This window comes from Nyctereutes procyonoides, unplaced genomic scaffold (genome assembly GCF_905146905.1).
Source record: "Nyctereutes procyonoides isolate TBG_1078 unplaced genomic scaffold, NYPRO_anot_genome, whole genome shotgun sequence".
In the NCBI taxonomy this organism is placed as follows: Eukaryota; Metazoa; Chordata; class Mammalia; order Carnivora; family Canidae; genus Nyctereutes; species Nyctereutes procyonoides.
The window spans coordinates 18,004,340-18,030,461 of NW_026575132.1; the positions used below are offsets into that span (position 1 = coordinate 18,004,340).

Genomic DNA, 26,122 nt, shown 5'->3' on the forward strand with positions numbered 1-26,122 from the left:
TATTAGATAATTTAAATATTTTAACCTTTTAAGGACTCAGCTGTGGTCATGAAAAGGACTGTGGTGCTCACTTCGGCAGCACACATACTAAAACAAGAAAAGGACAGTGTATTTTTAATTTCAAAGAGATCTGCAGGAGGACTGGTTACACATCCATATTATTCATTTATATAGTCCTTCTAGAGGAAAGGCAAGAAGGGAGTAATAATGCAGCCTAGGAATAATAACAATGTGTATTGCGGGCCAAAAAAATCCACACCTTTAATGAAATAATCAACAAAATGTTGCATTCTTTAGAAATGTTTTAAGTGGTTAAAAAAATTGTGCAACTTAAGTTTTGGGGTTCTTTTGCCAAAAAATTTATGAAAGTGAACAAAGCTACTATAAGATTTAACATTTAGACAGATGCTTTTAGATAAATTTTATTAAGCAGTGTGCAAACTAGCACTGGCTCAGTTTCCTTAATATTATTAAGACACATTATTCCCATTTGCTAAGCAATTCCTGAATTCTATATGCAAAGTTATCTATAAACAAAAAAACAATGCACTAATTTATATATTACCTTCTTTTAAAATATATATTACTTTCTAAGTAATATAGAAAGTCTGTCAGTCATTGGAACATGTTAATGTTGATATAATAACAACTTAGTAAAGAAATGGCAAATACTATAGCATGTCTGCTACTATTCTTTCTCTCATTTGTGGCAAATATTAAAAATTAGTATAGCATTCCCTTCCCCAAGCCCAGGCCTCAAACTCTTAAATGGCACTTTAGACAGCCAATAGTCACTACCAATCAATTGCAGTAGGCAGGAGAGAAATGAGGAATATTTGCTTTTCTTTGGTGGCTTAAAAGAATACATACACCACATAAAGAAGAATGAGCTATAAAGAAAAAACATAATCAAGGACCACACAAGTTTAAAGCAAATGATTTCAGGTTAGCTTATTTGTGTTCTGAAAGATAGGTTTCATTCATCCACTTCACAATGGAGTTTATGGAATTATGAGTCAGATGACACTAAGTTGAATGACAGATTTGACTCATGTTCTACTGCTACTTAAGCCCTGATATAAGTGTTACTATGTGATTTGGCATTTTACAGGTGTTATTACATAACTTGGCATTTTACAAAAAGGACTCAGCAGTACCATAATTCGTTGTGCCTCTTCTTCCACTCCTCTTTGAAATTTTTATCATATCAAGTCAGTTAAGAACAGCCATTTCTCCTCTGAAATGTTTTTTTTATATGTTACATTCCACTTTTATAACCTTAAATCTGGACTTCGGTAAAGCCTCTTAATCTGTTTCTCCAAACCTTTCCCAGAGTAAATTGTCTTGTCTAAAGGCACCAAGTCAATCTTCCAAAAATAACACCTTACTCATTTTACTTCCCCACACCACAATCATCACTGATTCCCCAATGTTGTCATGATCATTGAATATCATCATCCACATGTGATGAGGAGTTACATGGCAGGCATTGAGCTAAGTACCTTTCAAATGTGTTATCTTATTTAATATCAACACAAGTATAAAAGGTAACCCTAATTTTTCCCCTTTCTTCACTGCTTGATTCAGCTGATGTCTTAATTTGAGGTTACTCACTGCCCAAAGGTAGACCTCAAGTGGAAGATTGCTTAATGGTCACAAATTCCCCCTATTTCCTATATGTATATATGCCCCTTTGCTGCAATTCTGTCTTCAAAGTGAAGTCTATTTCTCCATCTCCTTGAATCTGGGCTGGCCATGTGTCTTTCTTTGCTTCACCACAGAATGCAGTGATGATGATGTTACTAGGACCTAGGCCTCAAGAGACTTCTGGCTTCCTCTTTGTCATCTTGGAACACTGTCCTGAAGTGCCACATAAGGAAGCCATCTAGCTAGTGCAGAGGACTGAATCTCCTCAGGCAAAGCCAGCACTACCTGCCAGATGAGTAGGTGAGGCTAGCTTCTTCCAGCTCAAATGATCCCCCGGCTGAATGTAGCCACATGAAAGTAGCCCTATGTTTATGGGTAAAGAAGACAAGGCAGTGACTGATTTAGGCAATACTACGTACTATTATTAAGAAGTTGAACTAAGATTTCAATCCAAACAATATGTCTTCCAGAACCCATACCTAGGTATGGTTCTACTACTAAAACGTGTTACTTCCACACAGGAAATAATTTTTAGACTTTTTAGAATTTGATAAGTTCCAGATGTATCTACAATTACATAAAGCATAATTTCTCAAAGAAATAATGTCATATATTCTATATATCTCTGAGTCAACCCATAAAAGTCCCTGGAGTACAGAACTGTTACAGCAGGGTGAGATAATCCTCAACCAAAATACTTCCACTGTCTAGAGCAGATGCTCCAAGAAGTGGAGCTCAAGTCAGTGTGGCACAGAAAAGGAAGAGTCGGCCTTCCAGTAGAATAAGAATACATTCAAGCCCCTGAGACATCTCCTCTTCTTAATTTAATCAGACACCTTCTGTACCATGAAATTAACTTATTTTCTGTTTCAAAGTCATTATTTGTTACCTGAATTCAGATTTTTCTTCTTCCTGCCCTTAATATAGAAGATAATATTATATCTCAATTTGCCTAAATTTGTCTCGTGTTGCAATTTAATTTAGGCATATGTGTCTTATTGCTCCAACGGGAATTTAAATTCCTAGAATACCTTGTCCTTATTTTCCTTTAAAGTTCTTAAATTTGCTCACAAAAATAGCCTGCATACACATAAAATTTACAAACCTAATCATTCCACATTTTAAAAAGTAAAAGAAAACTTGAAAATTGAATTTTTATTATATATACCTTAACCTATATAACATAATTATTTTTTTAACATAATTATTTTATTAAGCCATCTACCTTATGATTTAATAATATATAAAATAACAAAGATGAGAATCTACTATCAAATACCAAGAAACACTACTGCATAAATTTGCCTTGAGAGATATGTAAAAGAACACAGAAGAACAGAGTTCATAATAGGATTAGTTCTAAGGGGTTAATATCTAAAATACATTAAAAACCCATACAACTCAATATATATATATATATATATATATATATATATGTATAAAAATGAACTCAGTAACAATAAGGATGGATCTAGAGAATAAATGCTAAGCAAACCAAGCCAGAGAAAGAGAAATACCATATGATTTTGCTCATGTGGAATTTGAGAAACAAAACAAAAGAAAAAAGAAAAGAGACAGACCATAAAACAGACTCTTAACTATAGAAAACAAACAGATGGTTACCAGAGGCAAGGTGGGTGGCGGGTGGGTGAAATAGGTAAAGGGGTTAAGAATACACTTACGATGAGCACTGAGTAATATATGGGGCTGCTGAATCACTGTATGGTACACCTGAAACTAATAGAACACTGTATGTTTACTACACTGAAATTAAAAACTTTTTAAAAATGAATATAGGGACCTGAATAGGCATTTTTCCAAAGAAGACACTCAGATGGCCAACAGACACATGAAAAGATATTCACCATCAATAATCATTAGGGAAATGCAAATCAAAACCCAAATGAGTTATTACCTCGTATCAATTAGAATGGCTAGTATAAAAAAGATAATATGTAACAAGTGTTACAGGATGTGGAGAAAAGGGAACCCTTATGCACTGTTGGCGGGAATGTAAATTGCTGCAGCTACTATGAAAAACAGTATGGAGGTTTCTCAAAAAAAATTAAAAATAGAAATACCATACAACCCAGTAATTCTACTTTCCTAGTATTTACCTGAAGAAAACAAAAATACTAACTCAAAAATATATATGCACCCCTATATTTATTGCAGCATTATTTATAATACCCAAAACGTGGAAACTACCTAAGTGTCTATTGATAGGGTGAATGGATAAAGATAAAGGTATGCATATGTATACGGAACATCACTCAGTCAGAAAAGTATAATGAAATCTTGCCATCTGCAACAACATGGATGGACGTAGAGGGTATCATGCTAAGTGAAATAAGTCAGTGAGAGACACATACCATATGATTTCACTTGTATGGAGAATTTAAAAAACAAATGAAAAGCAAAAAACAAAAATGACTCCTAAACTGATGATGGGAGTGGATGGGAGTGGGGAGGATGGAGCAAAATATGTTAAGGGATAGAGATAGATACATAGACAAAATATAGGAATAGTTCTTCCTTATTCATAAGGGTTATAATATTTATTCTTAATTATAAATCCTACCTCAATTTGTAAACATGTTAGGCCTAATACAGCTATTATAATTATATATGAAATGGCTCATGTTTTACATGCTAAAATTTATGAAAAATGAAAAAATCTTCCTGCTCATAATAATTTCCCACCCAGCATATCATAGTCCAAATGTGACTATTTTATATTCAATTCACTACTTCTGTAGGACTTCTCAAAATGCAAATAGCATTCTTTAGAGTGACAGTATCATTGATAGTTTACCAGAGATTATCAGGGTCACCTAGAGACAACACAGGTTAGTTATATTTGCAAAAAGGGAGAGAGGGAAAAAAAAGTTAGGAAACCCTAAAGAACACTATGGGTAAGCACTAAACATCAAGGGAATGGCAGACACTATGAGCAGGGGAAAAGGGATGATAAAAGACAAGTAGGGGCCCTAAAATAAAATTTCTTGTATTTGAAAATTTTGTCCATATAATATATTGGTATTAATAGTACAGTGATTTATAATTTGTACCCAGGAACTACAAGTGTTAATGGGGAAGAAATAATCACCACCACTACCAGCCTCCAATATGGAGAAGGGTGGTTGGGAGCTTAACCAAATAAAACTTTGGGCTTTTCAACCACCTCCTTTCCCTATTCCCAGGTAAATCATCTCCATTTTTATCAGTTTCATATAAAGCAACCTTTAATCTAACCAACTGAATAAATTTCTCAGTGTATTCTTGTTCACATATTTTTATTAACTAAAATCTAACAATATAAAAAAATCACTATATTAACTTAGAATTATTGGGACACCTGGGTGGTTCAGTTGGTTAAGCATCTGACTCTTGATTCCGGCCCAGGTCATGATCCCATGGTCATGAGATCAAGCCTCTGCACTCAGCGGGGAGTCTGCTTGAGATTCTCTCTCTCAGCGCCTCCCCTACTCGCAGACTCTCTCTCTTTTTCAAATAAAGAAATCTTTAAAAAAAATAAATAAAATAGAATTATTGTTATTAGCTTTCTATATACTGTCTGTGCCCAATTTCCTACAACCTGTTTCTATAAAAAACTGTATCCAGAAATCTAACCTTGGATGCCAGAGCCTCTGTCCTTTTGTCCCAGTGAGATAAAGAACTCCCCTGCTGGGAGTTTATCAGCTTCTCCTGTTCACCTAAGGATAGACACTAATAGGGTAGGGCTGAGGTTGCAGGGTGATTGATACTCTTATCAAGAAGGAACTTAAAGCTTGTGGCCACATTTACATTTATAAGTTAAAACAATGCCTTGCACATGATAATCACTTAATAAATATTAGCTGTAATTATTTGACATTCTTATTAGAGACAGGTATTGTGAAAGGGCAAAATAAAGAAAAATGCAAACTAATTTACGCTTATTAATTTTGTCCAGCAAAGGGATCATAACCTCTGCAAACAAGAATTCTAAATAACCATTGCAATACTTACACCTTTATTTCTTTCACGCTTATTGCTTTGGTAGAACAAGTAGTGTAACAGTTGCCTGCAGAAATGTGGAGGATAAAAGGGGTACATAATGAATGAACTCACAGAACTGGCTAAGGAAGTTCTTAGGCAGAGCATTCTTAAAGTACCAACTGGTTTCATTTAATTGCTTATGATAAATTATGGATGGAATAGGATGAACTCAAAATGGAGCTGTTAGGTTCTTCAGACAGAATTTAGAAGAAATACAGAGCCAAGACTTGCTGGCTTAAAAAATAAGATTGTTTCCCATTTTTGGCCACTTCAGAGAGCAAAAAGCGTTGTTTGTGCCCTGTTTAAGAATGACTATACCAGGACACATGGGCGGCTCCGTCGGTTAAGTAACCAGCTCTTGATTTTGGCTTTGGTTATGATCTCAAAGTCATGGCATTGAGCCCTGCATCCTGCATCGGGCTCCGAGCTCTCTTTTATGAAAATACCAGTCACAGGCCTATCCTAAATCCAAAATCATCTTATCTCAAGATCTTTAACTTCATTACATCTACCAAATAAATGCCACCTTATTAGTTTGCTGGGTCTGCCATAACAAAGTGCCACAACCAAGTGGTTTAAACAACAGACTGTTTCATATCCCTGGAGGCCAGAAGTCAGATCAAGGTGTCAGTAAAATTGGTTTCTTTTGGGGACTAAAAGGAATAATCTGTTCCACGCCCCTCCCCTAGCTGTTTGTTTTTTTTTTTCCTGCCAATCTTTGGCATTCCCTGGTTAATTCAAAAAGAACTCTGATCCCAGTCTTCACCTTTACATGATGCTCACCCTGTGTACAATGCATCTATTCCTGAATTTTCCTTTTTATAAGGACATCAGTCACATTGCATTAGGGCTCATTCTAATTACCTCATCTTAACTAATTACATCTGCAACACCCTATTTCCAAATAAGCTCACATTCTGAAATTCTAGGAGTTAGCACTTGAATATATGAATTCAGATGGACACGATTCAATCCAGAACAGTCACATTCATAGGTACCAGGAGTTAGGGCATGAACATATCTCTCGTGGGAGGTACATGATTATGCCCACTACAGTTTTCTTCTTCCAGCACTTTGAATATTTCATTCTATTCTCTGTGTTTACATGGTTTCTGATGAGAAGTTAGCTGTGATTCCTACACTTGTTCTTTGATAGGCCAGATTTTTTTTTCTGCCTTTTTTAAAAATTTTCTGTCCTTGGTTTTTTGCAGTTTGAATACATTATGCCCAGGCATTTCACTTTTTTGTTTGTTTTGGGGTGGGGAATTCTTACTGCTTAAGTTTTCTAGATACGTGGTTTAGTGCTTGTTATTGAAACTTTAGAAAATTCTCATGTATTATTACTTCAAATATTCTTTCTGCTCTGTTCTTCTTCTTCCTGGTATTCTAGTTATACATCTGATAGACCTTCTGAAATTACCCTCAAATTCTTGGATGTATTACTCTGTTTTTTTATTCATTTTTCTCTTTGCATTTCAGTTTGTGAAGTTTTGATTTGACTTGCCCAAGTTTGCTGAATATTTCCTCAGCCATGTCTAGTCTATCGATGAAGCTATGAAAGGCATGCTTCATTTAGGATACGGTGTTTCTGATTTCAGCATCTACTTTAGATTCTTAAAAGTTTACATCTCTTTGCTTACATTACCCATTTATTCTTCATGTTTTCTATTTAATCTATTAAAGACTTTAACATATTAAGGATAGTTATTTAAGAGAATTTCAACATCTTTGTCATATTTGAACCTGGTTCTGATGGTTTCCTGGTCTCTTCAGAGTTTCTGACATAAACTTGTAATCTTTTATTAAAAGCTATATATGATGTATCAGGTAACAGGATCTGAGGTAAACTTTTTTTTTTTAAGTAATCTCTACACCCAACCAGAGATCAAGAGTCACATGCTCCTCTGACTGAGCTAGACAGGCATCCTGAGGTAAAGAGAATTTTATTGTGAGGTATTAGGTAATCTGGCTAAGAGTGCGCTGTGTATGTCTGCTATAATTGTAGGTGCCAGAGGCCTCAAAATTCCTCTAGTGCCTTTGTTTTCAGCTCCCCTGTTGACTTTTAATTTCTTTAGGCACTATTCCTCAGGGACAGCCTATGCTGTGCAGCTGCAACCTACTGTCATAGTACCAGAATTTTGGTGTGGTGGTAAAGCAGGGGGAAAGGAGGCACCTGGTTGGTTCAGTCAGTAGAGACTGCAACTCTTTTGATCTCAGGATCAAAAGATCATGAGTTCTCAGGAAAGGAAAGGAAGCATACTTACTACAGTAGCATAATCTACTATAATCTTAGGACTAAATCTTAGTCATAGACTTGAACAAATGTTTCTTATTTTCCACCCTCATTGCCTATTAGATGAGACAGAAAGGCTATAGGAGGTGGCAGTGAGAAAAATGCTTTTCTCCCAGGTAAATTAAGACTTTACTAAATTATTTTTCCTGAAAGAAAAAGTTGTGTTACAGACAATTTTTTGGCTCATCTCATAAAAGCTATCCCCTCCCCTTCCATGCCACAGGCACTGAGGATCTTCACTGTAAGAACCTAGAAGTGGGGTGTGTAGAAATAAAGTCCATGAAAGTGTGGAAGGACTTTTAGGACTATGGTCCCCAGGAATTTTTCACTTTCAAGCTAGTCCATGCTTAGTCTCAAGTAATTCATCAAAATAACCAGTTAACTGTTTCTAACAATTAGTTTATGGTGGCTGTGGCTTCTGCTCCAGGTAAGCACATCTTGGCTGTGGCTCTTGGAAATTGCTTTATTCTCCATATTTCAGGGTGGCAGTTTGTCCTGTAACCTCAACTCTTTGAAGGGTCCATGAAAACGCACTGATTTTCAGTTTGTTCACCTTTTTCTTATTTTAAGAGTAGAAGGAATGACTTCCAGTTTCTTTATGTGTTGAAACCGAAACCAGAAGTCTTGCTAATGTCTTTACTTGTATGATGATTTTTTTTTCCTGGCGATTTATACATGTACTTGTTGCAATGAGTATGATGATCAACCATTTACTATATGCTACATTGTAGCAAGAACTTCCATCTCTCCATTCCTTTTATATATATAAGCTTTTCTCAGCCAGTACTCTGCTAGAGAGTTAAGTTATAGAAAATAATTTAAATCATTATTTTCTCAATTCTACCAAGGATGCTACTTAACTAGTACCATTCTACATGCCTAGGAGTTAATTTATTACATAAAACGGATGTGTTACGGGCACCTGGGTGGCACAGTAGGTTAAGTATCTGACTCTTGGTTTCAGCTGAGGTGTGATCTCAGGGTTGTGAGATCAAGCCCTGTGTTAGGCTCTGCAGTCAGTCCAGAGTCTGCTTAAAACTTTCTCCTTCCCCCTACTCTGCCCCTCCCTACCCCTGCACTCTCCCTCTATGTCTAAGATAGTAAATCTTTAAAAAGAAATAAGTAAATAAAATGATGCCTTTTATTTTACTCTTTACTCTTAATGTTTCAATGTGTACTTCCTAAAATAAGGATATTTTCTTACATAATGGCAATACAGTTATCACATTTAGGATTTAATATTGATACAATACTTTTATATAATCTACCACCAATAGTACAGTTTTCTCAATTGTCCTAAGTATTTCCCCTCCCCCCTAAAAGAATTCTGGTCTGGTTCAAATATTCATTTAATTGTCATGTATCTTTTTAAAGTCTCTTTCAATCTTCCTCAGTCTTTTTTGATCTTCATGACACTGACTTTTTTTTAAAAAGATTATAGGCCACTGTTTCTTAATAATGTGTTGCTGATTTTGGCTATGTCTGCCAATTAAATTCAGGCCATGCATCCCTGGTCAAAATACTGCACAGTGAAACTCTATCTTTCTCATAGGTCATGTTAGTTTTGATCACCCATTGATGATTCTTTCTCAGTCTTTACCATGAATCACTGCAGTAATTCTATAGTGCTCACTCCATATTTATGAATCAGCATTCTACTATATGGAAAAGTTCTCCCTTTCTCCTTATCTATCAATCAATTTAACTATTAGCAGCATGAACTCATGGTTTCCTATTTTTTCCAATGGTTCATTACTGTCCTTAGTTATTTGTTTCTCAAACTTCTAGGTGCTTCTGACGTGACCCTCCCCATCTCTCCTCTCTCTCTCTTTCTCTTTTTTTTTTTTTTTTTTGTATTTTTTGTAACACTTCCTTGCTTTCTGGTAACATGAGATGTTCCAAGCTCATCTTATACTCTCTCTTCTCCACATCTGGAGATCAGCCATTTCTCCAAAGATCTCTATTTCCTTTCAGCAGAGAATGGTATTAGAAAACAAGAATGAGTGCCATATGTAATCACTGCTGTCAGGGTAAGTACGAGTCATATCCAATTTGTAACTATTATCCATATGTGGCTATTTAAATCAAAATTAACAAAATAGAAAGTTCAGTCCTCTAGTTGCATTAGCCACATGTCATGTGCTGAATAGCTACATGTATTTTGTTACTATCATATTGGATAGCACAGGTATTTATGGAACATTTCCATCATTACAAGAAAATTCTATTAGGCATTACTTATTGTTATAGACCCTTTCACAAAGCAAATTGAGGACACACACACACGCTTATAAGTTCTTACTCTCCATTACCTTTTAAATATCTTCCCATATTTACTACATTAATTCTTTCATACATTAAACAATTACTTATTAAGCATATACTATTGGGACACAGTTACTGTTCAAAGCTCTCTATGTTCAAATATAAATAGTCCCTGTTCCTAAAAACTTACAATGTAAGTTGACAGAAGACAGAAAAATAAATGATTATGATAAAGTAATGTGTTATTTTTATAATAAGGTTTATATTAATATCCCATAGTGGAGATGGAAGGCTTCCTGAAAGAAAGGATATTTAGGTTTAGAAAGGTAACTGGGTACTAAATATCCTGGCAATTTGGGGGATAAGTTGGGGGGTAGGTGCATCTGTTATTTTCCATCATTTCTTTCCATCTCTATTCCTATTTACCTAAAATTCTTTCTCTAACTCTCCCATAACCTTTCAAAATTCTGTTCATTCCCTCAAAGCCCTTATTTTATGATGCATTTCTTCATACCTCTAACCAGATAAGCCCTTCCCCAACCCCCAAATATACTGTCTTAATTGAATTCAAAAACAAAAAAGATTTGGTTTATTTTTGTCATTATCAATACAATGGGTAAAAACATGGGGTTTGGAATCGGACTTATTGCTTACTAGCTGTGTGACCTTGGGCAAGTTACTTAATCTCTCTGCACCTCAATTTCTGCATCTAAAGGGGAGATTAATAACATCTCACAGTCGTATTTTAAAATAATAATAAATAATAAAATAATGTACTGAAAATGCTTAGCATAATGACTGGAATATGATAAACTATATGGTCTACTACTAACAATAATCTCACATTTGTTTCTTCCTTTGTTTGTTGAACAAAGGTTGATCTTTACAATCTCAGGATGTGTAAAGTATTCTAGCAACACCTAACAAATCCCCTAAATTACTGAAGCAAATTCCTTCCAGTCAGAATATTATCATGTTCCAATATTTTAGACAAACAGTTCTATATATAATTATGAAATTACAAAATTAATTTAAAAAATATTAACCTATTGCTTGTAGCATCTTTAAATAAAAATCATTAAACAAAATATGATTCTGCATATAAAAACTAAATAAAAATATTTTCCAAAAAAAAATATTTTCCTATTAGGTTGGTTATGTAAAATTTCTTAAGATTCTGAAACAAACTTAAATTTTATTTTTTTAAATTTTTTTTTAATTTATTTATGACAGTCACAGAGAGAGAGAGAGATCGAGGCAGAGACACAGGCAGAGGGAGAAGCAGGCTCCATGCACTGGGAGCCTGACGTGGGATTCAATCCTGGGTCTCCAGGATCGCGCCCTGGGCCAAAGACTGGCGCTAAACCACTGTGCCACCCAGGGATCCCCAAACTTAAATTTTAAAAAAATGTTTTCAAGTTGGAAAACATAGTAATAATCTGAACTGCTAAGTGGTAAAAATCAACCTATTAATGAAAACTAATTTGTCAGAATCCATATTTCTATTTAAAATTGAAGCCAATAAAATCAAATTTAAAATTGATTTCTAATGGAACAAAGCACCCTGACTTTTATACTAATATATTTTAAATAGTTTATATAGTAATAATCAGAAACAATATTACATGGTAGCATAAAGAAGAATTTCTTTCCTTCGCATTTTATTTAAAAATATAATAGGAAAAAAGCATGTCATGTAACAAAAACTGGAGGTAACTTATTTTGCCCTTTATCATAGTTTGTTGAGATATTCATTGAAAGATGTACATTTAACATTCTGGTAACAGAATGAAAAATACACTTTTCAAAATGCATGGTTTTAATGAAGTACATTTTAACTATAAAGAGTGTAAGCATGGATATATAAAATTGCATTGTTTATATTACAGAAAAAGGGAAAAGGAAAAGTCATGCTGCTCACCAGGATTAATACCAAACCTAAAAAAGACAGCAATGCTATTTCCTACAAAATAAGTGGCAGCTATGCAGATTATCTTTACTTTTTTCTTTACTAACCAAAAGACAAATATGTAGTACACTTTTTTCCCTTATTATCCCTACCAGTAAAGTCTTAAAATCACCATATGTAATTTTCCTTCAAGTCAGTTTAAGCATAACAATGCATTTTGAAAAATAGAGATGTGAGAAGTTTAATACACTGCAATGTTAACAAAATTATTAAATTCCATTTATATATTATCAATATCTATATGATGTATAAACTATATATTTAAGCTTTATAGATGTAATTACTCTAAATAATCACGTACAATCCATATCCTCTTGTATGTGAAATACATTGATGACAAAATCTTTGTTCATGTTTTCCCATAGGCAGCCTTACCTGTGGAGTCCAATAAAAAGTAGGGCTCAATCGGTAGAGTTTTCGTTTGTGGAAACTCTGAAGTGGCCTTGTTCGAGCTGCTGTACTCATGATAGTCAAGGATGGAGATTTCAATCTTGTCCTGTCTTTTCTCCTTTTCTTATTGTGCTTCTGGTTAAGTAACCAGCTACTGGAGGAAGAGAGCTCATCTAAATTCTCTGAAGCACTGAAATGCCATGAAATAATTGGGGAGTGGAGGGAATAAAACAAAACAAACAAACAAAAAAAGACAAAGAAAACTAAATGTAAATTGTCTTGATCTACTATGACAGAAGAGTAATAATTTTAGCCAATTTTGTGGTAACAAGTGGCAAAATAATTGGTATTAACAGGGAATTAGATATTCAAATTGTAAAAATAATTTCTACTTCTATTTTCTCCTGTAAAACAAATAACCCATAGGTTATAAATGCTCACATGAGTTCGCTGGTACAATGTACATGTTCATTGTATATCAATAATTCATGCATGTTGTACAGTGTTATAACTATTTATATTCTTTTTTTGCATATGGGTGAGATTATATAAAATTATAGGTTTACAAAAGGCTAAAATCCCATACTGTATCATTAGCTGCTCTGAAATAAACATGACATACCATCTCAGTGAATTCTGAAACAAAGACATAATCCTACTATGTTTTAGGAATATTTTTAAACTTCTGATGATATAGAAGCCACAACTATAAAATAATGAAATAGACCACACAAAGTACACATAAAAATAAGTACATTAATGTCATCAACATTATATTAATTTTTAAACATTATTTTTAAATATTTTTTAAAAAATCAGAATATCAGGAGAAAGTTAATGCCCAGTGCCACATAAATTTCATTTATACCAGTATATTATATGTAAAATAATTAAGTTTTTCAGGTACTACACTGTATCGATTTCAACCTTACTTATATAAACAAAAGCTAGTCAATTTAGTATTCTAATATCAATACGTGAATCTTCCATACTTTGTACGGCTAATCAACAAGGAAGTTCTAAATATGTTATTTGGCTTAAGTAGAATTGGTGTTTAACAGTAATTATAAGACAGTGTTTTTCTATAACAGTATCTTTAGTTTTGAATCATATTTATGGCTGCTATAAAACATTCTGCTAGCTTGTAGAGAAAACAAAAAGTTTAAGAGAATAGGGATCCCTGGGTGGCACAGCGGTTTGGCGCCTGCCTTTGGCCCAGGGCACGATCCTGGAGACCCGGGATCGAATCCCACGTCGGGCTCCCGGTGCATGGAGCCTGCTTCTTCCTCTGCCTGTGTCTCTGCCTCTCTCTCTCTCTCTCTATCATAAATAAATAAAAATTTAAAAAAATTAAAAAAAAGAGAATAAAAATGGAATTTGGTGACTATCATACATTCAACAAATACTCGAGTATGACTGGCTAGACCAGTACAGGGAAAATGAGGTGATGATAATTACTTCACTTTAGTCTTCAGAGAGCCCTAAGTCAACAACATCATAAGTACCAGTTAGTAAGCGTTCTAAAGATCTGAGAAAGGTTTAAGAGATAACACTACTCCCAAATTAACAGGTCAATCTCATATGCTGATGTTATTTTCCGTAACAAGTATATCAGCGGTAAGTAACATTCTGCTCTCAAGAAACAGCCATGGAGTTGGGCTATCATGTCAAGGGTGAGCAGAAGGCACAGGTGATAGACAACAAATTAGGCACTGGGTAGGGCAGGTGACTGGCAGAGAAGTAAGCCAGGTGGTTGATATAAAAAGTTAAGTCAGGATGCTAGGATTCAGGAAGGTAAGAGTAGATCCAGTACAAAAAGAGGTTCTTCTGGCAAGTCAGAAATACCTTTAGGCAGATATACTCGTTCCTTAAAAGGGACATTGCTTCCATAGTGTCTAGAGAAAATGAAAAGCTTTTTTTTTTTTTTTTTTATTTCAGGAGCTTGAAGCACAGTTAACTCAGCCCTCTATTTACAATTCTTTAGTTGTTAATGAGCCCTTATCCTCCTCCCCACAGGAGAGTTAGCCCTAAAGAAGGCAAGCCACATCTCTACTGATGGACACCATACAGCTTTTACACTGGCTAGAGGTTTACAGGTTGAGTTAAAGGTAAGTAGAAAACATGTCACTTTGTTCATGGAACACTATATTTTCAAGTTTCTAAGGTGATGGACACATTATCATTGAGAAAAAAAATTTTAAAAAAACTTGAATTTGTTCACAGCTGCAGACAATTCTTCTTTAATGACTTCTGACAGACACACTCTAGTTATTAAGGATCCTTGTAAAATGTTATCAAAATTTATCATTCTCGAATAAATGGGGAAATGTACTGAAATTCAAAGATGTGAACTCTGTTTATTTCATAACTAATCAATGTATAAAGCACATTATTCTCACCAAAGCTCACTTGGTAGATAAACCACTTTTAAAAATAACTGATGAGGTTATTATAAAGAATTATTACAAATCACTGACAAATTCACTTATTTTCCCCAGTGTTTTACACTAAAGAGACAATATATCAATCAACTTCAATGAAAAGCAGAAAAAGAGAAAAATGAGGGAACTCGGAAGACAACAACTTTGTTCATGTAACTATAACTTAACAGCTTTTTCCTCAGGAGATATGATACAATCTAGTAATTAAACATTAAGGAAAACAAGAACTTAAATAAAACACCATCAGCACATGATATTCTTAAAAAAAAAAGCTATAATAATAATAATAGGAAGAGGAGGAGAAAACCCAAGAGGGAAAATAATATTTCAATAAGAGAAGATTTAGTGTTCACATCAAGTTGTAGGTACACCCCAGCAATCCTAGAAACTGAGGATGCAATAGATCACTACCAAGTACTGTCCTGTTATAAAGGCAACAATCAGTAAGTACCAATATATAATTATCACTGAACTTCTGAAATTGCAATCTTACAAGTGGGATAGTACCAGAAGGGGCGATGAATTATACTTTTGCACATTTCCAATTGGAAACTTTTGCTCAAAGAATAAAAAAAAAAAACTGAAAGGATACATCTTTTGTGAGGTATAGGCACAAAGCATAATTTGGCTTTAAAATGAATTAAATAATTGAAGAGAAGGGGGAAGTGAGGGTGGATTTACATCTTTCTCCATTTCCACTGTCACTGCCCTAATCCAAGCTTTTTTTTATCCAGGAATAAATACTCCAATAGCCTCTAACTAGTCTTCTTCATCTAAACTTCCCCCTTTTAGTCCCTTCTATACCAGTCTTTTGGGTAAACAAATCTTATACTTTCATGCCCCTTCCTCCCATTTCTACAATGCTTAACATCTCTCAAAGTCTTCCCATTGCTCTGGAGAAAAAGACTTCAAGTTTAAAAGGCATGGACTAGCTTGGCACCTGCCATTGCACTCCTCCCTGTTACCTGAATTCTAGCCACACCACCTCCTGTCATTTCAAATAAATCATACTTTCTACTGTATAAGACCTATCATATGTTATCTCTGCTTTACAGAACTTTCTCACATTCTCCTTCAACTACATAATCTCTAATAATCATTTGGCTCTCAGTTCAAAAGTCAGCTTCTCAGGAAGTCTTTCAGTCCTTGGTTCATCTCTCCAATGACTAGGTCACATCCCCTTTTGAGCTTTGATAAGCACTGTTCATGTGTCCTTTGTAGCATTTTTCATAGTGATAATTTTACATTTGAGTGATTATCTGATTAATTGATGTCTTACTTTCTAGACTGGAAGTAGTGCAGGGACTGTGTCTGTTTTGTTTAACCCTGTATCAAGAAGTTCCTGATATTGTACCTTGCATACAGAAGATATTCAATAAATATTTGTTGAATAGAGGAATATATACGTATACATTGTCAGGTTTATCATTCCACCTCTGTGCTTTGTATAATGCTTGTATAACACACACTACCCCTACATAATTAATTTAGTGAATGAGTAAACATTGAACTTTTTAATCTATGAGCCAAAAGAGGATCTAAACAGAAGGCTATAAAAGATACAGGCTAAGAAAGATAAGATATATTCTGACATGGCCTTGCATTTCATTCTGAATCTCTAACTGATTTACAAAAGGTAGTTTTTGGTAGTAAGATATGATATTTTATTTTATTGTATAGTCAAGTATGTCCATCATAAATTTAGAAGAATAAGCAGATAAGAACTAAAAGATGTTCTGATTTGTAAAAAGGTATCAATCAAGTCTAAACACTTCTAATGTGCAAAGTGCAAGACAACTGAGAGCTTTATCTAATAATCAAAGTTCTGAGCTTACATTTTGTTAACATTATCTACTTTCTCTAATAGTTACTTAATGACTTTCTGAAATCACTGTTTTTCTATTACAATCCTAGAAAATTCTGGCAGTTAAGATTATTTATAGATATCAGGAAGCATTCATTTTGCTTGTACAGAGTATGAGTGGAAAACTTCAAGTGAATTTTTTTTACAGTATATGCCTATACTTTGATTACTATAGGAACCAAAAGCCCAAAAGTGAGTCTATCATTTTTTACCAGATATTCTAATGTAAATCGCTACCAAAATCCATTCCTGCAAACATTATGTACTTATAATAAATAAAACAATTTAGAAATATCGGCATATGAGGGCATTGATTAGCTAGCTTTCTGATGTTATCTTGGTGGCAGTATTGATGACAGAGGATGTAGAGTAACAGTCTAATTTTTATCTTTCTTTTCATTTTTTTCCTACAAACCCACTGAAAGACACTCTAGAATTTTCATAGTAAATTTCTCAAGTATTTAATAACCTTTGCCTAAGCCAAATTATGTTCGTAGAAGGGCTGGAATAATTGGAATATTATAGTAAACTCATAATGCTCTACTCAAATATTTTTAGTAAATAAGAAACTTCTGAGCCTGGTTATAAATTCAGAATGCCAGAACCATAAAAGCATAGAAAAGACTTCATGGGGTGGCTTTTATCTTTTATTCTCAAGAAAGAGCAGAGAATATTTAACAGATAATTTTAAAATACTGTTTAAGGACAGTAGTTGTCAGTATTCTTCCCATATTCACCCATTGTCATATTGAATACACTTTTAAAAAAGTAGAGGGGTGCCTGGTCACTCAGTTGGTTAAGCGTCAGACTTGATATCAGCTCAAGAGTTCAAGCCCCATGTTGGGATCCACGCTGGGCATAGAGCCTACTTTAAAAAATAAATAAAATAAAAAATACAAAAAGTACAAATCAAAAATGAAGAGAGTTAGAATGTGTATTCTCAAAAAGATTATTATAGCCCCACCTCCCGGCCCCCAGTTCCCCATACACTCAAGTACAAAATACCCACACCCACTCTCCTGAGTTCAATAGTGTCCTCATAAAATTTTCATCCACCAAGAACCTCACAATGTGACCTTATTTGGAAATATAGTCTGCAGATGTAATTAGGTAAAATGAGGTCATTCAGGATTAAAATGGATTCTAAATCCAATCACTGATGTTCTCATAAAAAGAGACAAAGAGACAAAGAGGAGACCCACCCAGGGAATAATGTCATGTGGATAAAGAGGTAGAGATTAGAGAGCTGGGCTACAAGCCAAAGAATGCCAAGGACTGCCAGCAAACACTAGAAGCTAAGAAAAGGCAAGGAAGGATTTTTCCCTAGAACCTTCATAGAGAGCAGGGCCCTAACACATTGATTTTTAAAGTCTAGCCTATATAGCTGTCAAAGAGTAAATATCTGTTATCATAAGCCACACAGTTAATAGCGGTTTGTTACAACAAACCTAGGAAACTAATATATCCATAAAACTGCACACCTAAAAATCACTGTTTTTGCATGATTGGTAATCTCTATTTCAAGTCTCTGCTTTTTATCAGTTGGAATTTTTTGATGAATTCAACCTTCTCCAAACTTTCCCTGATGTCAAGCATCCTGCTAATAGTTGAATTTACTATCTTGTTTTCCCTTGATAGTGTTTGGAGAAATGAATGCATCACATGCTCATCTTTCTTCTTTTTAATTTTTTTTTAAGTAAACTCTACCCCAGTGTGGGGCTGGACCTCATATCCCCAGATCAAGAGTCAGTTGCTCTACTGACTGAACCTGCCAGATCCCCCCAAAATCTTGGGAATTCTTAAAGCTGTGAATATGTGAATTCACTTGACTATCCTTTCTATATGTCAAAGTTTTCTATAATAAAAGGTAGAGAGAAAAAGAGACAGACTATTATTGTAGTGAGTGCTGTTATTTTTCCTCTGGCTCTTAACTTCATGTGGTACTTTTTTTTTTTTTAACGTAATCTCTACACCCAACATGGGGCTCAAACTCACAGCCCTGAGATCAAGAGTTGCATGCCTGACCGACTGAGCCAACCAGGTGCTCTTCAGGTGGTACTTTTTAAAGTATTAAGGCAAAGAGACTAGGAAGCCAATTAATGGGAGTTATATTTTTCTGAGAATTGAGACATAAAATCTTTCAAACGTTTCTAGCTACCTGTAGTTTGAGAGATATAGTTCAGAATCTTCAACATGATCTCTAAGCTATTTTTCCCACGTGTAATTTGTTTGAAATGAAGACTTTTTATTTTACTAATTATTATTTTTCATTGTATTTTATTTTGCTATTTTTCATTTTAAAAGAAAAATTGGAAATAGAAAAAAATGAAAATTATTTTTCAAAATCCAATCATCTAATCACAAACACAGCTTTCATTAAAATTTTGATTTATATCCTTCAAGTCTTTTTTCTATGAAATGATACTATACAATGATTTTGGTATCCTAATTTTTCCACTTAACATTCCAAAAAAAGCATGTCACCATATTATTTTTTAATACTTATAGAATATTCCATACAGTGGTTGTATCAAAATTTATTTAAACATTCCCTCTAACATTAGGTTTTGGATTTATAGGTAAAAAGGTGGGAAAAAAGTTTTTACAAAAGAAAATAATTCCTACTGACATTACTTTCAAAACATAGCTGGGAAACTTTATTTCCTTATTGATGTCACACATCTAGCTAATATAATAATTAATATCATTCAAATGCCATTCAAATAATTAATGTCATTCAAATGAACCCAAAACTATGTTGAAAATTTCAGCCTAGAATACCCAGCTAACTTCTGAGAAGTGACTATTAAAGATATTACAAGGAAGAATTACTTTCTATGTAATTAGTTTGCCAGTTTAAGTGCAGTTTTTCAATTATGATACCCAATTAGAAAGAATGGTTGCATTTCAAGAGATAATTACCATTAGTGGAAATAAATAGCATGGCAATGATTCATTGGAATTTAATTTCATATCATGTTCTGGGTCTCATTAAGGCAAAAGAAACAACAACAATGAAAATCTAGATATTACTTCAAATAGAAATTCACTTTCTCAGAGATAATACCCCATGGGGTAAGCAAGGATCCATTTACAACATTTTATCTTCATTTTAGAGTACAAGATCTAAAAACAAATATCTCCAGGATAATAAAATGTAATGCTTCATTTGTTTGAAGACTAATCTTTTCAGTTGCTCAGTTCCTGGTGACTCATCTTAAACCCTGCTGCCAAGATTAATAAAGCTAAAAAAACAATTCTAACTTCTGGGAGATACTGCCATTAAATAAGAGGTGGGGGGTTGAGAATCAATGAATAACAAGCGGGCAAACAGGTAGTCTGGAAAATAATTAACGAGGTGAATTTACTTTAGACATTGTGAGAGAATCGTTCATTAGGATATTATAAAAATGACCTTAAATATTTTTTTAAATTATATCAAACAGGAAGCTCTACGTGATCCACTAAAAATTAATATACAGAATAGGTGGCCAACCTTTAAAAATTCTAAACTTAAATTTCTTCTAAATTAATTATACACTAAAATTATGATATAATGTGATATAAAGCAAGAATAAGTATGCTTTATTAGAAGAACTCTAACACTTACTTATAAGATTACTTATCTGGCAACCCCAAGTACACAGAATATGGATGAATTCCATAAAGCCTTTCAAATAACTAAAAAAACCTCACTACTCATACACAAAAGTTCACTCCTGTTACTGTTAGGAGAGGCCTTCTTTCTTACTAGAAAATGTCTCTTATTATAGTACAAATATTTCTACCACTTTGGTTATCTGATTTTCAAGTCACCCTTAAATTAGATAAGATAAAGAAGAACTGCTTGAGATAGCCATGAAATCAATTCCTAAATATCAATCTGACCATGGGGGAGAAAAGACAAATGAGTAAAAAATATTTTTTATGGAATGCTGATTACTTGCAAGAAATCTTAAAAGACATTTCATTCATTCAACAAATATCTGTTCATGCCCATGATGTGACTCTCAGTAATCTTAGGAATTAGGAAAAGAGCAGGACGCTAGGAAAAGAGCAGTTAATAGGTCAGATTTTAAAAGTTCCTGCTTTCATGGAGCTTATATTCTCATCCAGGAAGACAGCTAACAAGCAAGTAAAAAAACAAAACAAAGCAAAATGTCACACTTGTTATTTCATTTGTCCTCACAACAATCCAGGAAGCAGACTGTTCTCATTTGAACTGTGATTTAGAAAGCTGCCCAAGAATACAATGCTACCAAATGGCAGATTTGGGATTGATCTCAGATTTGTCTGATTCCAAAGAGATATTTTTAATTTTTTAATTTTTATTTATTTTATTATATATATATTTTTTTAGAGGGAAAGAGAATACCATGCACAGGGCTGGGGTAGGAAGAGGAGAGGGATAAAGAATCTTAGGCAGGCTCCACATCCAGAGCAGAGCCTGACATGGCACTTGATTTCATGACCCTGAAGATCATAACTTGAGCCTAAATCAAGAGTCAGACTGAGCCACCCAGGCGCCCCATAAAGGGATTTTTTTTTTTTAGATTTATTTTATTTATTTGAGTTAGAGAGAGAGAGAGAGCACATGCAAGAACATGTGCATGAACGGGGGAGGAGCAGAGGGAAAGAATCTCAAGCAGACTCCATGCTGAGCATGGAACCCTACATGGGGCACCATTCCACAACCCTGAGACCATGACTTGACTCAAAGTCAGTGGTTCAACTGGCTGAGCCACCCAGGCACCCTCTTATTTTATTTTTTTTAATATTTGAGAGAGAAAGTGGGAAGGGAGGAGCAGATGAAGAAGAGTCTCAAGCCAACTCTGCACTGAACTGCAGAGCCCAATGGGAGCAGGAGGGCGGGTGCTTGATCTTATGACCCTGAGATTGGGACCTGGAGATCACAACTTGGACCAAAACCAAGAGTTGGACAATTAACTGACTGTACCACCCAGGTGCCCCCCAAAAGGGTATTCTTAAAAATCAGTTTTCTCATAGCACTTGATCAGCGTTTAAATTTATTTATGTTTAAGTTTATGTATTTAAATTTAAATTTATTATGTATTTAACTCTGTGATTATTCAGTTGATCTCTTTTTCTCCCCACCCAGACTCTATATACCTTGAGTAAAGAGACCACATATGTTTTTGTTCAACATGTATCCCCACTGCCCAATCCAATCACACTGAAGTTACTCAGGTATTTGTTCACTATTAAGTAAATTCTTTTATAGGTACACAACTATTATCTCCACAGTCTCTGAGGATGTGGCCATAGTCATGAGCCTGAGTTACCAAAAAAAAAAAAAAAAAAAACAAAACTGAATTAACTTCAGTATCATCCATGAAAGGCAATATGTAATAAATTTTATTTAATAATTCTTGACTTATATGAAAGTTTCTAGCATATAAGTAGAATCTTCATTCCTCTTACTGTCTTAAGTACTTCTTTCATAATAATACCTAGATTATGCTTTAAAGTTACTAAAACATGTTGAGTAATTTTTCTCTATTCACGAAATCTCTTGATTTAAGCTAACATAAAATGATTACATCCAAAGCAAAGCACAAAAGTCATGTGACAAAAAGGTACATTTTAGGCTATTTTGAAATCTTTATTTTTATTATTCATTTTTTAAAAAAAATGGAATTCCTCAAATATAAACATTTAAAGAATATTAGTACTAGAAACTATAAATATTTGTGTCCCAGTAAATTTAAAGATAAAGAAATAGCATGTAAAGATTTTAAGCTTACTTGTCCAAGGTCATAAAATGTCAAAAACAAAAAGAATAGATAAAAATGTATACTTTATATTCATAACCACAAGTTAACCTGAAACCACTAAATTTCAAAAAACACTCTAATTGATTAAAAATGAATACAAGTTACAACTTTTGGGGGGAGGGGAAGGGAGAAATTAAATGTCCTAAGATGGCCTTTTAAGGAGGTGTTTTATGTAATTTGAGAATAAAAATTTTGTTTTTATTATAGGGTCCCTAACCAACCAGGCAGATCAAAGGCAGGACAACTTTATAACTCAAGAGTTATGATGGAGAAACAGGTGTTACCTCTGATTCCCAGTAACTATAGGACTTTCAGTAACAGTTAGACTTACATAGCCCCTAAAATCCATATTGTAACTCAGGCCACTGGAAGCATTTTTTTTTTTAAAGTAAGAATAGTTCTGAATCAATGACTAGGATAATGCCATGATATGAAAGAAATAAAACTATCTACAATTTTAATATACATACATAAAATATATAGTTTTAACATACATAATATGTCCTGACATAAAAATATCAACGGTTAACATTATTAGGCTGTTTCTATGTGCCAGGCATTGTTTTAAGAGTTCTGTATATACTGCCTTATTTACTTTTCATACAATCATATTCTATCTCTCAATATCTCCTACGTTTACTTTAAGACATATATTTAACAGTCAATGATCTGTTTTGTGGCATACTGCATCCTAATAGACTAACATGTACTTTTTAAGATAGTGTGATTGTAAAAGTTGGAAAAGAGTAGAAACTGAATAACTGCCAAATGTTAGTAAAGACTTGATAAAATTTTTGGAGGAGAGAGAATATAAATACTTAAGACACCATAAAGACATTTAAGAACTGTAAGGTAAATATTATTTATCATAGTAAATTACCAAATTTCCTATCGCTTTAAAATGTTCCTTTTGTCTGTATCTACATTCTGTAACTTCCTATTATTATACTACTATTATCAGGTCTGACATTTGTATTAATTTACACATTTCAGCTGAGTATGCACCTCAAAATTCACAAATATATAGGAATACTTTTCAGATCAGAGAGGACAATTAAAAAAAACTATATGTCCTTTCCTTTAGCCATTCTTCATTTGCTTCCCACAAGTATGTTTGAAGGCTTTCACTGAAAAAGACAGATCAGACATCCTAGATTAAGACAGTTTTGACAGATAAAGGGCAAGGGTTATAAAATCAGTAACTGGATCATTCTTTATCGCCAAAATTGAAGGTAACATGTTGAAATAAGATTTTGTTTCCTTTTCAACAAATATTATATTCCTTCTCCTATCTTAAAACTTTGATATTCTATGGTTATAATTTAAATAATGTAGAACTAGTCAAGCTTTGCTCATAGGCTTAGGATAATGCTTTTTTTTTTTTTTTCAAAACCTATAGCAGCCGCTGTGTTTTCTATTTGCCCTGTTTGTTTTTTTTTTTTAATTAAGATCATTTATTTATTTATTCATGAGAGACAGGCAGAAACATAGGCAGAGAGAGAAGCAGGGGAGCTCCCCAGGGGGAGCCCGATACAGGGCTTGATCCCAGGACCCCAGGATCACACACTGAACCAAAGGCAGATGTTCAACCACTGAGGTACCAGGCACCCTCTATTTACCCTTTTTGAAGTATATAATTTGTATCCTATTTTTCTCAGCTTTCTGATTGTGAAATGTAAGATATCTACAAGTAAGTACATAAAATGTTTGACTTACAAATATGAAGCAATGCTTCACCTACTCGTCCCCTGTAACATAACCACCACTCAGGCCAAGAAATGGATTATCATCAGTACCTAAGAAGCCTCCCCACAACCTTGGGGAGGGCCTCCTCTTCATATTTAGCACAGAACTACAGAAAGGTAAATCAATATCAGGACTTTTCCAGTGTCCTGAATAACTCAAGGACTTGAGAACAATTTAAAACCACTCACCTGCCTCCTGACCTATTGTTCCCATGGACTTTTTTTTTTTTTTCTGTTTTTAGCCCACTAGACATGTTTTACTACGGTTTGGTTAAATATACCCATACACTTATTTACTATTTCATTTGTCCTTAGCTCCCTCTTACATCTTGAATTACTCATCTAGGATCATCACTTTCCATTGCTTGAGGCACACCCTTATGGTTATCATTATAATTAGAGTCTACTAGTGACCCACTCTTTAGTTCTGATTAGTCTGAAGGCATTTGTGTTTCACACTCAGACTTCAAAGATGTCTTCTCTGGATATAGAATTTCTAGGCAGACAGTTTTCTCTCAACACGCTGAAGATACCATTCTACTGTGCTGTGGCTCTGTGTTACTACTCTTGAGAAGTCAGCTGTTAGGTGAACTATGGAGTTTCAGGTCAGGTGATGCCTTCCTCCTTCGCCACCTCTGCTTTTGCTTTAGATGTTTCATTTGTCTTTGTTTTATTTCCCCCATTTCCTCTGGTTCTAGGGGTGTATTTCTTTTTATTTGTCCTGCTTAAGAATCTGTGTCTGGCTTCCTGAATTTGGTGTCTTTCATCAGATCGGTTAATTTTTCAGCCAATCTCTCTTCAAATATCACTTCTGCTCCATTCTCTAGTTCATCTTCAGGTCTCCAATGAAGTCTTCTATTAGACCTGCTCAATATGTTCTCACATCTTTAAATGTTTTTTAAATGACTCTCTATTTTCCATAGTTTTGTCTCTTTTCCTATAATCTGGAACTTTTCTTCCTCACTATCTTCTACATTACATATTCTCTATTCAGTTGTGTCAATGTTGCCAAATTCACTTATACTTAGTTTTTATTTTAATGAAGGTATTTTTCAGGAGTTTTATTTGGATCTTTTTCATATGTACCGTGTAACTTTTATAGCTTCCTCCCTGCAGATATTTTAAGCCTATCTTTTACTTCTCAAATCAAAATGAGTACTATTTTTAAAAATATAATCAGATTGTGTTTGATAATTCTAATATCTGAAAACTTTGCAATTTGTTTTTCCTATTATTTTTTCTTTATTCTTACTCTTATCGCTCTCCTCACACATCTGATTATATTTACATGTGGGCTGATCACTGCCTTGAAAAATTATTCCTGAGGGTTTCCTGCAGGCTAAGAAAGCAGATCTCTTCCTCCAAAGAGAATCTACATCTGCCTCTGCCATCTACCTTGTAGTATTCCTACAACTCTCCCCCTGATGCCCAACGTGGGGAAAAGGAAACAGTTTTCCTTCTGATTTACACTTACTCTGAGGCTGTAGCCCATGGAATAGGATTTCATTTCATCTCCCTGCCATAGGCAAGGCTTTGATTTGTTTTAGCTTTGATTTATCTTCCTCTCACCCCACAAGCTATTAAAACTTCACTTGATTTTTGATTTGGCTTTCTCTTTCTTTCCCCACAAAGCTATCAAAACTCAATTTTGTCAGAAATTGGCCTCAGACAA

General features: G+C 34.2%; 1 protein-coding gene across 8 annotated transcripts in view; it reads right to left on the bottom strand.

Annotated features, from left to right (window-relative positions):
* Nucleotides 1–26,122, bottom strand: part of KANSL1L (KAT8 regulatory NSL complex subunit 1 like) — a 132,918-nt gene that overhangs the window by 47,620 nt on the left and 59,176 nt on the right. For 6 of the 8 annotated variants that reach the window (XM_055345552.1, XM_055345557.1, XM_055345556.1 and 3 more), the window contains one exon: nucleotides 12,591–12,795. In XM_055345552.1, coding sequence (XP_055201527.1) covers nucleotides 12,591–12,795 — 205 coding nt within the window. The remainder of the gene's footprint in view (nucleotides 1–12,590; nucleotides 12,796–26,122) is intronic. The other 2 variants (XM_055345559.1, XM_055345558.1) reach the window with 2 other exon arrangements.